Source organism: Orcinus orca, chromosome 4, assembly GCF_937001465.1.
Source record: "Orcinus orca chromosome 4, mOrcOrc1.1, whole genome shotgun sequence".
Taxonomy (NCBI): Eukaryota; Metazoa; Chordata; class Mammalia; order Artiodactyla; family Delphinidae; genus Orcinus; species Orcinus orca.
Window position 1 is genome coordinate 31794819 of NC_064562.1, and position 20006 is coordinate 31814824.

Here is a 20006-nt window from a genome sequence, read left to right on the forward strand (position 1 = left end):
TTTATGATCTAATTTTTAAAAACCATATCACTTATTATGTAACATAATCAAAAATTTTTAGATTACTTACTAGCAATCAATAATAATTAAATATGGAAAGATGAATTACCATAAGAAATCACTGCCGCATAACCATTTAAAATATTTTAAAACTATATTTTAGACAAAAATACATATATTTCTGATAAATCTATTATCACTATGTCTAACTTTATTTGAAAATAACATTATTGGGACTTCCCTGATGGCGCAGTGGTTAAGAATCCACCTGCCAATGCAGGGGACATGGGTTCGAGCCCTGGTCTGGGAAGATCCCACATGCCGCGGAGCAACTAAGCCCACGTGCCACAACTACTGAAGCCAACTCATCCAGAGCCCATGCTCCATAACAAAGAGAAGCCACTGCAATTAGAAGCCCGCGCACCACAACAAAGAGTAGCCTCCACTCGCCGCAACTAGAGAAAGCCTGCGCCCAGCAACCAAGACCCAGCGCAGCCATAAATTAATTATTTTAAAAAACATTATTATGTTTTTTTAGAGCTTCCATACTTCCTACTGATAAAGAACTTAAATTAATATTATTATTATTGAACTGAATTTATAATAATTATAGTTCAAAAATTTCTTTCTATTCTCTTTTAACCCTATAACAAATTTTAAAGTTTGAAAAAAATATTGTGCAGCTCAACAGTGATGAAAATAACTCTCACATCAAATGAAAGAAAAAACAAAAGCACTCACCATACAGTCAAGTCAACTTCATCAGATAAATACTGCCTATAATCCAACTGTGCAAAAAGTGGAAACAGCACTTGTACTCCTCCAATTGAATGCATGGCACTTTGGATGGAATGTGTTAAAACTGCCTTCACATCCTTGTAAAACAAAAAAACACAGTAAAGATTCCAGTGATTCTTTTCCAAAACAATTCAAAATGAAACATAACAAGAACAATAAAATATTACATTACATGTCAGAAGCTACCAAATACAACTCAATAATACATCAAAATTTACCATTAAAAATATTCTTAAAATATTACCGCTAGTACCTGGAGCATGAGTGCATGTGGTGAATGAACAAAAATTGAAGGGTTGTCCTTAGGGGATGATTCGAGGCAAAGCTGGGCATCTGTGGCGCGTGGATTGTATGTGAATGCAATGGCACTAGAGAGTTTGCCATCATACAATAAAAGTTTGTGATGCTCAGCAAGGAACAGGTCACTTTCTGCTTTAAATTTAAATGTACCCTAAGAATTAATAAAAAGTAGAACAATTAAGATAGGCCACAAAAAGAAAAATTAACTACAAATCACCAGAAATATAAAAATTTAAGTAGAACACTGATCATTTTCCTAACAATGTCAATTAAGAGAAGCCTTGCATGCTTAGTTACCTCTAAAGTAGACGGAATTCATTTTAAAGATATAATGGAAATCATGTCAACTTGACATTAAAACCTTACATTAAAAAAAAAGTAAAATTAATATCCTACACAGCATGTTTTTTTTTTATTGTATTGTCTTTTTTTAATTTTGGTAAAAAGAACATAATATAAAATTTACCATCTTAAACATTTTTAAGTGTACAGTGCGGTCTTGTTAACTACAGCACACTATTGTACAACAAATCTCTAGAACTTTTATGTCTTGTAAAATTGAAATTCCCGTTGAATAACAACTCATTTCCACTTCCCCCTGTACGCTGGCAAACATCATTCTACTTTATGATTCCATGAGTTTGACTACTTTATATAACTCAAACGAGGAGAGTCACAGAGTATTTGTCATTTTGTGACTGGTATAACATCCTTAAGATTCACCCATGCTGTAGGATGTGTCAGGGTTTTTTTCTTTTTTAAAGCTGAATAATATTCCATTGTAAATACTACCACATTTTCTTTATTCATCCATCCATAGACAATTAGGTTTCTTTGACCTCTTATCTATTGTGAATAATGCTGCAATGAACAGGGGTGTACAAACAGCTCTTTCATATCCTGCTTTCAGTTCTTTTGGATATATACATAGAAGTAAGACTGCTCAATCATGTGGTAATTCTATTTTTTATTTCTTGAAGAATCACCATATTGTTTTCCATAGAGGCTGCACCATTTTACATTCCCACCAACATTGCATAAGGGTACCAATTTCTCCACACACCCTAAACCACACTTATTTTTATTTAATAATGGTCACACTAATGGGTGTAAGGTGATTATCTACTGTGGTTCTGATTTACATTTCTCTGATGACTAGTGACTTTGAGCATTTTTTCATATGCCTGTTACACATTTATATATTATCTTTGGAAAAAATTCTATTCAAGTCCTTTGCCCACTTTTTGTTTTGTTTTTGCGGTACACGGGCCTCTCACTGTTGTGTCCTCTCCTGTTACGGAGCACAGGCTCTGGATGCACAGGCTCAGCGGCCATGGCTCACAGGCCCAGCTGCTCCGCTGCATGTGGGATCTTCCCGAACCGGGTCACGAACCCGTGTCCCCTGCATCGGCAGGCAGACTCTCAACCACTGCGCCACCAGGGAAGCCCCTTTGCCCACTTTTTAAATGAGTTGGGTTTGTTGTTCTTGTTGTTGAGTTGTAGGAGTTCATCATATACTCTGGATATTATTAACACTTTATCAGATATTTGGTTTAAAATATTGTCTCCCATTTCATGGGTTGCCTTTTTATACTGTTCCTTGATGCACAAAAATTTCAATGCACAAAAGATTTTAAGCTTGATGAAGTCTCATTGCATTGTCTATTTCTGTCTTTGTTTCCTATTTTTTTCGGTGTCATACCAAGAAATCATTGCCAAACTCAATGTCATGAAGCTCTTCATGTGTTTTCATGCAGAAATCTTATGTGTAGGTCTTATGTTTAAGTCTTTATTTTGAGTTAATTTTAATGTATGGAAGGTAAGGATCCAACTTCATTTTTTTCCATGTGGTTATCCATTTTTTAAAACGCCATGTGCTTAAGAGATTAAATTTATTTATTTACTTATTTATTTATTTTTGACTGTGTTGGGTCTTCATTGCTGCACACGGGCTTTCTCTAGTCGCAGTAAGCAGGGGCTACTCTTTGTTGCAGTGCACTGGCTTCTCATTGCAGTGGCTTCTCTTGTTGCAGAGCACGGGCTCTAGGCGTGTGGGCTTCAGTAGTTGTGTCATACAGGCTCAGTAGTTGTGGCTTGCGGGCTTAGTTGCTCCGCGGCATGTAGAATCTTCCCAAACAGGACTCGAACCCATGTCCCCTGCATTGGCAGGCAGATTCTTTACCACTGCGCCACCAGGGAAGTCCTGCTTAAGAGATTAATCTTTCCCCACTACATGGTTTTGCATCCTTATAGAAGATCATTTCAGCGTAAATACAAGGATTCATTTCTGGACTCTATTCTGTTCCATTAGTCTATGTATCTCTCTTTAAGCAAGTACCATAATGTTTTGATTACTGTAGCTTTGTAATATGTTTGAAATCCTGAAGTGTGAGACCTCTAAATTTGCTATTCTTTTTCAGATTGTTTTGGCTATTCGGGGACCCTTGAGATTCCATGTAAATTTTAGGGTGGATTTTTCATTACTGTAAAAAAATGCCATTGGGACATTGATAGGAACTACACTGAATCTGTAGATCACTTTGGGTAGCATGCATTTTTAACAATTTTAAGTCCTTCAGTCCATGAACACAAGATATCTTCCCATTTATTTGTGTCTTCTTTAATTCTTTCAGCTATATTTTACACTTTTCACTCACTGTACAAGTCTTCTGCCCCCTTGGTTAAGTTTATTCCTAAGTATTGCTTTTTATGCTATTATAAATGGGATTACTGTCTTATTTTCCTTTTCGGATTGTTCACTGATAGTATGTAGAAATACAACCGATTTTTGTTGCATATGATGTTGGCTGTGGGCTTTTCATATATGGTCTTATCATTTTGAAGGAGCTTCCTTTTATTTGTAATTTGTTGAGTGTTTTTATTATTAAAGGGTGTTGAATTTTGTCAAATACTTTCTCTGCATCTATTGAGATGATGGTGTAGTTTTTGTCCTTCACTCTGTTAATGTAGCGTATTACATTGATTTTTTTTCATATGTTGAACCAGCTTTACATTTCAGGAATAAATCCCAGTTGGTCATAGGGTATGACCCTTCTAATGTGCTCTTGAATTTGGTTTCCTACAATACTGTTGAGGATTTTTGCATTAATATCAATCGGGGATATTAATCTGTAGCTTTATTTTCTTGTAGTGTCTTTGTCTGGCTGTGGTTTCAGGGCAATGCTAAACTCAGAAAATGAGTTTGGAAGTGTTCCCTCCTCTTTATTTTTTGGAAGAGTTGAGGACAATTGGTGTTAATTCTTCTTTAATGTTTGGTAGAATTCTCCAGTGAAGCCATTTAGTCCTGGGTTTTTCCTTATTCAGAGGTTTTTGATTATTGATTCAATTTCCTTATTAGCGATAGTCTGTTCAGGTTTTTATTTCTTCAGTCTTGATAGGTTGTATGTTTCTAGGAACATCTATTTCTTCTAGGTTATACAATTTGTTGGCATGTAATTGTTCATAGTAGTCCCATAATTCTTTTTATATTCCTAGCATTAGCTGTAATGCCTACTCTTTCATTTCTGCTTTTAGTTACTTTAAGTCCTCTCTTTTTTCCTTAATTATTCTAGCTAAGAATTTCTCAGTTTTTTTGGTCTTTTAAAATAAAACCTGACTCAGTTTTGTTGAGTTTTTCTATTTCTTTTTTAGTCTCTATTTCATTTATTTCTGCTCTAATCTTTACCACATCCATTCCTCTGCTAACTTCAGGTTTAGTTTGCTCTTCTTTTTCTAGTTCCTTGAAGCATAGATTAGGTTATTGACTTGAGATCATTCTTTTTTTTAAAGTAGGCATTTATCACTATGAACTTCCCTCTTCATATTGCTTTCTCTGCATCCCATATGTTTTGGTATGTCATTTTAGATTTCATTTGTATCAAGATATTTTCTAATTACCCTTGTAGTTTCTCCTTTGACCCATTAGTTTTTTAAGACTGTGTTGCTTAATTTCCACATATCTGTGTATTTTCCAGTTTCCTTCGACTACTGATTTCATTCCACTGTGGTCAGAAAGATACTTGGCATGAGTTCAATATTATTAAATTTGTTAAGACTTGTTACGTGGTAATACGTGGTCTATCCTAAAGAATGTTCCATGTGAGCTTGAGAAGAATGTGTACTCACTCTACTATTGTTGGGCAGGATGTTCTATATTTGTCTGTCTGGTGCAATGGATCAATATTGTTCAAGAACTGTTTCATTACTGATCTGCAGTCTAGTTGTTCTGTCCATTATTGAAAGCACTATATTGAAGTGTCCTACTATTATTGTGTTTCTGCATAATTCTTCCTTCAGTTCTGTCAATGTTTGCTTCATATATTTGGGAGTTCTGATGTTAGGTGTAGATATTTTTAATTGTTATATCTTCCTGGTGAACTGACACTTTTATCATTATATAATTTCCCTCTTTGCCTCTTGTAACAGTTTTTGACTTTTTCTGATTATAAGTATGGCTACCTCTGCTCTCTTCTGGTTATCATTTGCATGTACTATCTTTATCTATCCTTTCACATTCAGCCTATGTATGTCCTTAGTGTGTCTCTCCTAGACAAAACACAGTTGCACTTTGTTTCTTGAATCCATTCAGCCAATTTACTTCTTTCTAGTTGGAGGTTTAATCTGGTCCCATGTAATATAATTACTGAATGGAAAAGACTTAGTATTGCTATTTTCTTCATTGTAATTTGTTAATTGTTTTCCTTTGTATTTCATTGACTTTTTTCGTATTTATATGTTTTGATCCCTTCCTCCTTTTATTCTGTGTAACTTCTATGGGTATTTTATTTGTGGTTACCATGGAAGTTATGTAAAATAACTTAAAGTTACAACACTCTAAACTGATAACAACTTCAATCACAAACAGAAACTACTCATTTATATCTCCACACACCCCCCCACTTTATATTATTGATGTTAAAAATTACATCTTTTTGGGACCTCCCTGGTGGCGCAGTGGTTAAGAATCTGCCTGCCAATGCAGGGGACACAGGTTCGATCCCTGGTCCAGGGAGATCCCACATGCAGCAGAGCAACTAAGCCTGTGCACCACAACTACTGAGCCTGTGCTCTAGAGCCCGCGAGCCACAACTACTGAAGCCCGTGTGCCTAGAGCCCGTGCTCCACTACAAGAGAAGCCTCCGCAATGAGAAGCCCACACACAGCGATGAAGAGTAGTCCCTGCTCGCCACAACTAGAGAAAGCCCACAAGCAGCAACAAAGACCCAATGCAGCCAAAAATAAATAAATAAATTTTTAATTACATTTTTTATATTGTGCATCTATTAACAAAGATTCAGAAATTTTTCTTGCTTTTGTCTTTTAAATGGATGAGAAAATAAAGTATAACCAAGTGGAATTATCCCAGACATGCAAGGTTGGTTTAAATTTGAATAATCAATGTAATATACTACATTAATAAAAATAAAGGACAAAAATCACATGATCATCTCAGTAGAAGCACAAAGAGCATTTGACAAAATCCAACAACTCTTCATGATAAAACACTCAACAAGCCAGGAATAAAAAGTAAACTCCCTTCAATAAACAAAGACCATCTATACAAAATTGACAGCTAATGTCATAGGCTGATGGTAAAAGAATGAATGCTTTCTCCCCTAAGGTCAGGAAAAAAAAAAGATGTCTGCTTTCACCACTTTTTTTTTAATTTTATTGTGGTAAGAACACTTAACAGGAGATCTACCTTATTAACGGGTATTAAGTGATATTAACAAATAATTATTAACAGGTAATAAGATAATTATTAACAGATAATAAGGTATTATTATCTATAAACACAATGTTGTACAGCAGACCTCCAGAACTTATTCATCTTGCATAACTAAAAATTTAGTACCATTGACTAGTAATTCCTTTTTTCCCTTCCCCCAGCCCTTGGCAACCACCATTCTACTCTTTGTTTCTATGACTTTGCTTCTATCTCATATAATTGGAATCATGTAGTGTTTGTCCTTCTGTGGCTGGTTTATCTCACATAGCATAATGTCCTCAAGATGCTGTACTAGAGGATCTAGCCAGGGCCACTATGCAAGGAAAAGAAATAAGGGCAGTTTACAAATATATCGTCTTATATATAAAATTAAACATAGAAAATGCCAAGAAATCCACACATAAAAAAACTGGTTCTGAAGAACCTAGGGGCAGGACAGAAATAAAGACGCAGACGTAGAGAATGGACTTGAGGACACAGGGAGGGGGAAGGGTAAACTGGGACGAAGTGAGAGACTAGCACTGACATATATACACTACCAAATGTAAAATAGATAGCTAGTGGGAAGCAGCCGCATAGCACAGGGAGATCAGCTCAGTACGTTGTGACCACCTAGATGGGTGGGATAGGGAGGGTGGGAGGGAGGCATAAGAGGCATAAGAGGGAGGGGATATGGGGGTATATGTATACATACAGCTGATTCACTTTGTTATACAGCAGAAACTAACACAACATTGTAAAGCAATTACACTCCAATAAAGATGTTTTTAAAAAACTATATATTTAAATATATATATTTAAAGGGACCTCAGTTTTTAAACAGGCAAAGGATCTGAATAAACATTTCTCAAAAAAAGACATATAAATAGCCTTATCATAAGCACACAAAAACACATTCAACATCATTAGTCATGAGGGAGATGCAAATCAAAACCAAACCACAATGAGATACCATTTCACACCCACTAAAATGGCTATAATCAAAAAGTCAGATAATAACAGGTGTTCAAGAGAATATGAAGGCATCAAAATCCTCATAAACAGCTGTGGTAATAATATAAAATGATGTGGCCACTTTGGAAAGCAATCTAGAAATTTCTTAAAAAGTTAAATGTAGAGTTACCATATTACCAGCAATTCCACTCTAGGTACATATCCAAGAGAAATAAAAACATGTGTGCACATAAAACCTTGTACAGAAGGGTTCATAGCAGCATTGTGCATAACAGCCAAAAGGTGGAAACAGCCCAATGACCATCAACTGACGAATAGATAAAATGTGATATACCCCCACAATATTATTTAGTAATAAAAAGGAATGAAGTATTAATGCATGCTACAACATGGGTGGACCCTGAAAACATTATGCTAACTGAAAAAACGTCAACCACAAAAGATCTCATACTGTATATTTTCCTTTACATGAATTGTCCAGAAGAGACAAATCTATACAAATAGAATTAGATTACAGTACTGGGAAGCAGGAAAAATCAGGAAGGACTGCTGATAACTACAGTACTTCTTTTGCGGATGAACATACTTTAACATTACAGAGTGGTAATGTTTGCACAACCTTGGGATACAATAAAAATCACTGAATTATACATAATAAACGGGTGAATGGTAAGATATGTGAATTATATCCCAATAAAACTTCTATTTTGAAAAACTCATTCAGAATAAAGGCTGTTCTGGGACCAATTAACAAAGCTTAAAAGTAAAACAAACTTCAGAGACCTTCAAGATGGCAGAGGAGTAAGATGTGGAGATCACCTTCCTCCCCACAAATACATCAGAAATATATCCACACGTGAAACAACTCCTACAGAACACCTAATGAACACTGGCAGAAGACCTCAGATTTCCCAAAAGGCAAGAAACTCCCTACATACCTGGGTAGAGCAAAACAAAAAAGAAAAAACAAAGACAAAAGAATAGGGACTGGACCTGCACCACTGGGAGGGAGCTGTGAAGGAGGAAAGGTTTCCACACACTAGGAAGCTCCTTTGTGGGCAGAGACTGTGGGTGGCGGAGGCGGGGAGCTTCAGAGCCGTGGAGGAGAGCGCAGCAATAGGGGTGCGGAGGGCAAAGCAGAGAGATTCCCACAAAGAGGATCTGTGCTGACCAGCACTCACCAGCCCGAAAGACTTGTCTGCTCACCCGCTGGGGTGGGTGGGGGCTGGGAGCTGAGGCTTGGGCTTCGGAGGTCAGATCCCAGGGAGAGGACTGGCGGCGTGAACACAGCCTGAAGGGGCTAGTGAGCCACAACTAGCCAGGAGGGAGTCCGGTAAAAGTCTGGACCTGCCTAAGAGGCAAGAGACCATTGTTTCGGGGTGCGCAAGGAGAGGGGATTCAGAGCACCACCTAAACGAGCTCCACAGACAGGCGCAAGCTGCATCTATCAGCGCAGACACCAGAGACAGGCATGAGATGCTAAGGCTGCTGCTGCAGCCACAAAGAAGCCTACGTGCAAGCACAGGTCACTATCCACATCTCCCCTCCCAGGAGCCTGTGCAGCCCCCCACTGCCAGGGTCCCGGGATCCAGGGACAACTTGCCGGGGGAGAACAAATGGCAGGCCTCAGGCTGTTGCAACATCACACTGGCCTCTGCCACCGCAGGCTTCCCCGCGTTCCCTACCCCTTCATCCCCCAGGCCTGAGTGAGCCCCTAATCAGCTGCTCCTTTAACCCCGTCCTGTCTGAGCGAAGAACAGATGCCCGCAGGCGACCTACACACAGAGGCAGGACCAAATCCAAAGCTGAAACCCAGGAGCTGTGTGAACAAAGAAGAGAAAGGGAAATCTCTCCATGCAACCTCAGGAGCAGCAGATTAAATCTCCACAATCAACCTGATGTACCCTACATCTGTGGAATACCTGAATAGACAACGAATCATCCCAAAATTGAGGTGGTGGACTTTGGAAGCAACTGTAGATTTCAGGTTTGCTTTCTGCATCTAACTTATTTCTGGTTTTACGTTTATCTAGGTTTAGTATTTAGAGCTTATTATCATTGGTAGATTTGTTTATTGATTTGGTTGCTCTCTTCCTTTTTTTTTTAATATATATTTCTTTTTCCTTTTTTTCTTTTTGTGAGTGTGTGTGCGCATGCTTCTTTGTCTAATTTTGTCTGCAGAGCTTTCCTTTTACCATTTGTCCTAGGGTTCTGTCTTTCCATTTTTTGTTTGTTTTGTTGGCTTTTTATTTTTTTAGTATAGTTTTTAGCACTTGTTATCATTGGTGGATTTGTTTATTGCTTTGGTGGCTCTCTTCTTTCTTTCTTTTATTACTTTTTTATTTTTAATAATATTTAATTATTTATCTTAATAACTTTAATTGATTGGTTTATTTACTTCTTTATTCTTTCTTTCTTTCCTTTTTTTTCTACCCTTTTCTTCTAAGCTGTGTGGCTGACAGGGTCTTGCTGCTCTGCCCAGGTGTCAGGCCTGAGCCCCTTAGGTGGGAGAGCTGAGTTCAGGACATTAGAACACCAGAGACCTCCCAGCTACACGTAATATCAAATGGCAAAAGCTCTCCCAGAGATCTCCATCTCAACACTAAGACCTAACTCCACTCAACAACCAGCAAGCTACAAGGCTGGACACCCCATGGCAAACAACTAGCAAGACAGGAACACAAACACAACCATTAGCAGAGAGGCTTCCTAAAATCGTAATAAGGTCACAGACACCCCAAAACACACCACTGGACACAGTCCTGCCCACCAGAAAGACAATATCCAGCTTCACCCACCAAAACACAGACACGAGTCCCATCCACCAGGAAGCCTACACAACCCACTGAACCAACCTTACCCACTGGCAGCAGACACCAAAAACAACAGGAACTAAGAACATGCAGCCTGCGAAAAGGAGACCCCAAACACACTAAGTTAATCAAAACAGAAGACAGAGAAATACACAGCAGATGAAGGAGCAAAGTAAAAGCCCACCAGACCAAACAAATGAAGAGAAAATAGGCAGACTACCTGAAAAGAATTCAGAGTAATGATAGTAAACAAAATGGAAAATCTTCAAAATAGAATGGAGAAAATACAAGAAATGTTTAACAAGTAGATACAAGAACTAAAGAGCAAACAAACAGTGAAGAACAACATAATAAATGAAATTTAAAATTCCCTAAAAGAAATCAATAGCAGAATAACTGAGGCAGAAGAACAGATAAGTGACCTGGAAGATAAAATAGTGGAAATAACTACCACACAGCAGAATAAGAAATAATAATGAAAAGAATAGAGGACAGTCTCAGAGACCTTTGGGACAATACTGAACACACCAATAGTCGAATTACAATGGTCCCAGAAGAAGAAGAGAAAAAGAATGGTACTGAGAAAATATTTGAAGAGATTATAGTTGAAAACTTCCCTAATATGGGAAAGGAAATAGTCAATCAAGTCCAGGAAGCACAGAGAGTCCCATACAGGATAAATCCAAGGAAAAACACACCAAGACACCTATTAATCAAGCTATCAAAAATTAAATACAAAGAATAAATATTAAAAGCAGCAAAAGAAAGCAACAAGTAGCATACAAGGGAATCCCCATGTTACTATTTGATTTCTTAGCAGAAACTCTGCAAGCAGGAAGGATGTGGCAGGACATATTTAAAGTGATGAACGGGAAAAACCCACAACCAAAATTACTCTACCTAGCAAGCATCTAATTCAGATTTGACAGAGAAATTAAAACCCTTACAAACAAGCAAAATCTAAGAGACTTTAGCACCACCAAACCAGCTTTACAACAAATGCTAAAGGAACTTCCCTAGGGAGGAAGAAAAGAGAAGGAAAAGACCTACAATAACAAACCCAAAACAATTAAGAAAATGGTAATAGGAACATACATATCAATAATTACCTTAAATGCAAATGGATTAAATGCTCCAACCAAAAGACACAGACTGGCTGAATAGATACAAAAAACAAGACCCGTATACATACTGTCTACAAGAGACCCAATTCAGACCTACAGACACATACAAACTGAAAGTAAGGGGATGGAAAAAGATATTCCATGCAATGGAAATCAAAAGAAAGCTGGAGTAGCAATTCTCATATCAGGCAAAATAGATGTTTAAATAAAGACGATTAGAAGAGACAGAGAAGGACACTACATAATGATCAAGGGATCAATGCAAGAATATATAACACTTGTAAATATTAATGCACCCAACACAGGAGCACCTCAATACATAAGGCAAATGCTAACAGCCATAAAAGGGGAAATCAACAGTAACACAATAATAGTAACTGACTTTAACACCCCATTTTCACCAAAGGACAGATCATCCAAAATGAAAATAAATAAGGAAACACAAGCTTTAAATGCTACATTAAACAACATGGACTTAATTGATATTTATAGGACATTCCATCTAAAAACAACAGAATACACTTTCTTCTAAAGTGCTCATGGAACATTCTCCAGGATACACCATGTCTTGGGTCACAAATCAAGAGTTCGTAAATTTAAGAAAATTTAAATCATATCAAGTATCTTTTCTGACCACAACGCTATGAGACTAGATATCATTTACAGGAAAAAATCTGTAAAAAATACAAACACATGGAGGCTAAATAATACACTACTTAATAACCAAGAGATCACTGAAGAAATCAAAGAGGAAATCAAAAAATACCTAGAATGACAATGAAAAATACCTAGAATGACAAAAAATACCTAGAATGACAATGAAAACACAACCCAAAACCTAAGGGATGCAGCAAAAGCAGTTCTAAGATTGAAGTTTATAGCAATAAAATCCTACCTCAAGAAACAAAAAACATCTCAAATAAACAACCTAAGCTTACACCTAAAGCAATTAGAGAAAAAAGAACAAAAAAACCCCAAAAGTTAGCAGAAGGAAAGAAATCATAAGGGGCAGATCAGAAATAAATGAAAAAGAAATGAAAGAAACAACAGCAAAGATCAATAAAACTAAAAGCTGGTTCTTTGAGAATATAAACAAAATTGATAAACCATTAGCCAGACTCATCAAAAAAAAAAAAAAAACGAAGACTCAAATCAATAGAATGAGAAATGAAAAAGGAGAAGTAAAAACTGACACTGCAGAAATACAAAGGATCATGAGAGATTACTACAAGCAACTATATGCCAATAAACTGGACAACCTGGAAGAAATGGACAAATTCTTACAAAAGCACAACCTTCCCAGACTCTACCAGGAAGGAAGAGAAAATACACACAGACCAATTGAGACTGTGATTAAAAATCTTTCAACAAACAAAAGCCCAGGACCAGATGGCTTCACAGGCAAATTCTATCAAATATTAAAAGAGCTAACACCTATCCTTCTCAAACTCTTCCAAAATGTAGCATTGGGAGGAACACTTCCAAACTCATTCTACGAGGCCACTATAACCCTGATACCAGAACCACACAAAGATGTCACAATAAAAGAAAACTACAGACCAATATCACTGATGAACATAGATGCGAAAATCCTCAACAACATACTAGCAAACAGAATCCAACAGCATATTAAAAAGATCATTCACCATGGGCTTCCCTGGTGGCGCAGTGGTTGAGAGTCCGCCTGCCGATGCAGGGAACACGGGTTCGCGCCCCGGTCCGGGAGGATCCCGCATGCCGCGGAGCGGCTGGGCCCGTGAGCCATGGCCGCTGAGCCTGCGCGTCCGGAGCCTGTGCTCCGCAACGGTAGAGGCCACAACAGTGAGAGGCCCGCGTACCGCAAAAAAAACAAAAAAAAAAAAGATCATTCACCATGATCAAGTGGGGTGTATCCCAGGAATGCTAGGATTCTTCAATATACGCAAATAAATCGATGTGATAAACCATATTAACAAATTGAAGAAGAAAAACCATATGATCATCTTAATAGATGCAGAAAAAGTTTTTGACAAAATTCAACACCCATTTATGATAAAAACCCTCCAGAAAGTAGGCATAGAGGGAACTTACCTCAATATAATAAAGGCCATATATGACAAACCCACAGCCAACATCATTCTCAATGGTGAAAAACTGAAACCATTTCCTCTAACATCAGGAACAAGACAAGGTTGTCCACTCTCACCACTAACATTCAACACAGTTTTGGAAGTCCTAGCCACAGCAATCAGAGAAGAAAATGAAATAAAAGGAATACAAATCATAAAAGAAGTAAAGCTGTCACTATTTGCAGATGACATGGTACTATACATAGAGAATCCTAAAGATGCTACCAGGAAACTACTAGAGCTAATCAATGAATTTGGTAGAGTAGCAGGACACAAAATTAATGCACAGATATCTCTTGCATTCCTATACACTAATGATGAAAAATCTGAAACAGAAATTAAGTAAACACTCCCATTTACCACTGCAACAAAAAGAATAAACTACCTAGGAATAAACCTACCTAAGGAGGCAAAAGACATGTATGCAGAAAACTATAAGACACTATGAGAGAAATTAAAGATGATACAAACAGATGGAGACATATACCATGTTCTTGGATTGGAAGAATCAACATTGTGAAAATGACTAAAATACCCAAAGCAAACTACAGATTCAATGCACTCCCTCCCTATAAAACTACCAGTGGCATTTTTCACAGAACTAGAACAAAAAATTTCACAATTTGTATGGAAGCAGAAAAGGCACCAAATAGCCAAAGCATTCTTGAGAAAGAAAAACAGAGTTGGAGGAAACAGTCCCCCTGACTACAGACTATACTACAAAGCTACAGTAATCAAGACAGTATGGTACTGGCACAAAAACAGAAACATAGATCAATGGAACAGGATAATAATCCCAGAGATAAACCCACGCACATATGGTCACCTTACTTTTGATAAAGAAGGCAAGAATATACCATGGAGAAAAGACACCCTCTTCAATAAGTGGTGCTGGGAAAACTGGACAGCTATAGGTAAAAGAATGAAAGTAGAACACTCCCTAACACCATACACAAAAATAAACTCAAATGGATTAAAACTAAATGTAAGGCCAGAGACTATATATCTCTTACAGGAAAACACAGGCAGAACACTCTATGACATAAATCACAGCAAGATCCTTTTTGACCTACCTCCTAGAGAAGTGGAACTAAAAACAAAAATAAACAAATGGGACCTAATGAAACTTAAAATCTTTTGCACAGCAAAGGAAACCATAAACAAGATGAAAAGACAACCCTCAGGATGGGAGAAGATAATTGCAAATGAAGCAAATGACAAAGGATTAATCTCCAAAATATACAAGCAGCTCATGCAGCTCAATATCAAGAAAACAAGCAACCCAATCCAAAAATGGGCAGAAGACCTAAATAGATGTTTCTCCAAAGAAGATATACAGATTGCCAACAAACACATTAAAGGATGCTCAACATCACTAATCATTAGAGAAATGCAAATCAAAACTACAATGAGATATCACCTCACACCGGTCAGAATGGCCATCTTCCAAAAATCTACAAACAATAAATGTTGGAGAGGTTGCAGAGAAAAGGGGACCCTCTTGCACTGCTGGTGGGAATGTAAATTGATACAGCCACTATGGAGGACAGTATGGAGGTTCCTGAAAAAACTAAAAATAGAACTACCATACGACCCAGCAATCCCACTACTGGGCATATACCCTGAGAAAACCATAATTCAAAAAGAGTCATGTACCACAATGTTCACTGCAGCTGTATTGACAATAGCCAGGACATGGAAGCAACCTAAGTATCCATCGACAGAGGAATGGATAAAGAAGATGTGGCACATATATACAATGAAATATTACTCAGCCATGAAAAGGAACGAAATTGGGTCATTTGTAGCAAGGTGGATGGACCTAGAGTCTGTCATACAGAGTGACGTAAGTCAGAAATAGAAAAACAAATACCGTATGCTAACACATATATACGGAATCTAAAAAAAAAAAAAAAAAAAAACATGATTCTGGAGAACCTAGGGCCAGGACAGGAATAAAGACGCAGACATAGAGAATGGACTTGAGGATATGGGGGGGAAAGGTAAACTGGGACAAAGTGAGAGAGTGGCATGGACTTATAAATACTACCAAATGTAAAATAGATAGCTAGTGGGAAGCAGCTGCAGAGCACAGGGAGATCAGCTTGGTGCTCTGTGACCACCTAGAGGGGCAGGATAGGGAGGGTGGGAGGGAGACGCATGAGGCAGGAGATACGGGTATATATGTATATGTACAGCTGATTCACTTTGTTATAAAGCAGAAACTAACACAGCACTGTAAAGCAATTATACTCCAATAAAGATGTTAAAAATGAAAACATATTTACAATATGTTAAAAACCATTGTATGTTGAAATAGATTTATGAAAAGCTATAAAAAAAAAAGGAAGAAATGAAATTGAGTTATTCGTAGTGAGGTGAATGGACCTAGAGTCTGTCATACAGAGTGAGGTAAGTCAGAAAGAGATAAACAAATACCGTATGGTAACACATATATATGGAATCAAAAAAAAAAAAAAACAAAAAAAACAATGGTTCTGAAGAACCTAAGGGCAGGACAGGAACAAAGCCGCAGATGTAGAGAATGGACTTCAGGACACAGGGAGGGGGAAGGGTAAGCTGGGACGAAGTGAGAGAGTGGCATGGACATATATACACTACCAAATGTAAAATAGATACCTAGTGGGAAGCAGCCACATAGCACAGGGAGATCAGCTCAGTGCTTTGTGACCACCTAGATGGGTGGGATAGGGAGGGTGGGAGGGAGACACAAGAGGGAGGAGATATGGGGATATATGTATATGTATAGCTGATTCACTTTGTTATAAAGCAGAAACTAACACACCATTGTAAAGCAATTATACTCCAATAAAGATGTTAAAAAAATAAAATTAAAAATAAATGGCGAAATAAAACAAACTTCAAATAAATAAACTTAACTGAAAGTAATCTACTGACTAGCAGAACGAAGCCCAACGATCTTTAAAAAAAAAAGCAACAAAATCCAGACATTTACGTGGTAAAAATCATAATGTCCAGTATTTAATCCAAAATTACTAAACAAACCACAAAGTCTGAAACAACCAGCAGACTATCAGTAAATAAAAATAAACCCAGAAATACAGATGATGAAATTAGAAGAAAAAGACATTAGAGTAGTCACAACTATGGTCAGGTATTTTTTTTAAGACAACGTTGAAAGGAGAAAAATAGATAATGATAATTATCAAAATTTATCAGGACACAAAATATTTGAAATGAATAATTCGCTTGATAGAATTAATGGCAATAAGTCATTTGATAAAGAAGGATTAGTAAACATAAAGATAATTCCATGAAAACAATCCAAAGCAAAACATTTCTTATAAATCAGGCAAAAAATAGCATCTCAATGCTCTGTTTGCTTGTATCTAACGTCTAAAATAAATGTAATATGAATTCTAGAAGAAGATAAAAAACAGAAAATATATTAAAGAAATAATAGCAAAAAGTTTCATATTTCACCAAAACCATAAACCCACAGAACTGAGCAGTTCAAATAACCTAAAGTAGGCTAGACATGCACACACATACACACACACACACACACACACACACACACACACACACACACATAAACCCATACCAACATATACTATATTCTATATATATACTATATACTATATTCTATATACTATATTCATTCAAAAATCACTGACAAGAGTAAATCTTAAAACCAGCAAGAGAAAAGAAAGACATATTACATATAGAGGAAGACCACACACTTCTTGTTAGAAACTATGCAAGTCAGTTAAACAAAAGAATATCTTGAAAAAGCTCAGAAAAGAAAACTGTCACCTTCAAATTTTATAATCAGTAAAACTATTTTTCAAAGCTGAAAGAAGAACAAAGGCTTTTTCAGACAAATGAAAGCTCAGAAAAGCCACTGACAGTAAATCTCCATTATAAGAAATAATAAAACAATTCAAATGGAAGGAAAATGATATGAGACAGAAACATGAATCTACACAAAGATGTATCCTAGAAATGGTGAATACATAGATAAATACAAAGTATATGATCTTCCTCACTTTAAATTTTTTTAAAATATAAATGAATGAATCAAAAATAATAAAAATGTATCAAAAGGACCATAATATATGAAGAAGTAAAATCTACAAAAATAACAAAACCGAGGACACGAAGGGGAATTGCAGGATTATGTTGGAAGGGTCTTACACTGCACAATGTCATTTACTGGTAGACTATGATAAGTTAAAGTTTAAAAAAAAACTAATAAACCAATAGTAGAAATAAGTGAAATACTAAATAATAGGCAATCTAAATCAAAGCAGAGAAAGAGGAAAGAATCAAAGAACAGACAAAAGAAACAGAAAACAAATAGCAAGACAGTAGATTTAAGTCCCACAGTATCTATACTTATTCATACACTGGATGTAAATTATGTGAACATTCCAATGAAAGGCAGAGATTGACTGACTCAATAAAAAAGCAAGACTCATTTTACAAAATTCAGTATCCTTCTAATAAAAACTCTCAGAAAACTAGAAATAGAAAAGAAATTTCTCAACTTGGAAAAGAGTCTATAAAATATGTATGAATGCTTTCCCTCCAAAATCAGGAACAAGGCAAAAATGTCTACTCCTGTCATTTATATTTTAACTATTTATCCTGGAGGTCCTATTTAGTACAATAAGGGAAAAAAGAGAAAAGGCATACAGATTGGATATGAAGAAGTAAAGCTTACAGTCTACATGAACATGTATGTAGAAAATACTAAAACAGCAACAACAGAAAACTAGTAAAACTAATAAGCAAGTTCAGCAAGGTCTTGTTAAAAAGTCAATAAAACTCAACTACATTTCTATACACTAGAAACAAATGATTGGAAATTAACTTTTTTAAAAGTGCAACTTAAGATATTACCTAAAAAACATGAAATATTTAAAAATACATTTAACAAAATGTATGCATGACCTGTACAATGAAAACCAAAAAACACTGCTGGGAGATATTAATAAAGACCTAAGTAAATAAAGATATCATGGTCACAGATTGGATAATCCAGTATTAGTGAGATGTCAATTATCCTCTAACTGATCTATACGTTAATACAGTACCAAATAAAACCCCCAGTAGACTTTTTTGTAGAAAGCGATAAGCTGGTTCTAAAATACATCTAGAGGCTTCCCTGGAGGTGCAGTGGTTGCGAGTCCGCATGCTGATGAAGGGGACACGGGTTCGTGCCCCGGTCCGGGAAGATCCCACATGCCATGGAGCGGCTGGGCCCGTGAGCTATGGCCGCTGAGCCTGCGCATCCAGAGCCTGTGCTCCGCAACGGTAGAGGCCACAACAGTGAGAGGCCCGCATACCACAAAAAAAAAAAAAAAAAAAAAAACCAGAACGAGAAACTTCTAGGGACCCACTCAAATGTCTAATACTAAAAAGACCAGCAATACCAGGTGTTAACAGGATGTGAAGTAAGTAGAAAGCTCATACATTGCTTGTAGAAATGAAAAATTGTGCAACTACCTTGGAAAAGAGCTTGGCAGTTTCAGCTGCCATACCAGTTAACAATTCCACTCTTACATATTTATGAAATACACAAAGAATTGTACAGCAATATTCATAGCAGCTTGTTCATAATAGCCAAAATCTGGAAGCAACCCAAATATTCATCAAGAGATGAATGGGTTAAAAAGTTGTGATATACTCATACAAAGGAACACTACTTAGCAATAAATAAGAGGGAACTACTAATACAAAACAACATAGATGAATCTTAAAACATGCTAAGAAGAAACCAAACTCCAAGGAGCACACATTGCATGATTCTATTTACATAAAACCTTATTAAAAACAAATCTATTTGGTAGTGACAGAAACAGATCAGTAGTTGCCCGTCAACAGAAACGGGGTGGGGTTAGAGAAGCACAAGGAACTGACTAGGAAAGAGCAGAGAGGTACCTTTTGCTGTGATAGAAATGTTCTATGTCTTGATTGCTGCATTATACTTTTGTCAAAACTAATTAAAATATGTATACTTTATTGACTCCAACAGTATGTAAATTAAGGCAAGTTGATTTTGTTTTCAAAGGAACATAACAGACAAATCACTCCCTGGAACCAAACTAGATTAACAATGGCTTAACCTAAAGGTTCCCAAACTTCCTTGATTCATGACACTCTTAGCTTCACAGTAATTTTTTATGGTGTTCCA

The 20006-nt window shown here is 36.7% G+C and overlaps 1 protein-coding gene across 3 annotated transcripts in view; it reads right to left on the minus strand.

Annotated features, from left to right (window-relative positions):
* The window catches only part of LRBA (LPS responsive beige-like anchor protein), a 728899-nt gene that overhangs the window by 603879 nt on the left and 105014 nt on the right, over window positions 1-20006 (minus strand). For all 3 annotated transcript variants that reach the window (XM_033402948.2, XM_033402953.2, XM_012535502.3), the window contains exons 10-11: window positions 1052-1249; window positions 742-875 (exon numbers count right to left, since the gene is read on the minus strand). In XM_033402948.2, coding sequence (XP_033258839.1) covers window positions 742-875; window positions 1052-1249 — 332 coding nt within the window. The remainder of the gene's footprint in view (window positions 1-741; window positions 876-1051; window positions 1250-20006) is intronic.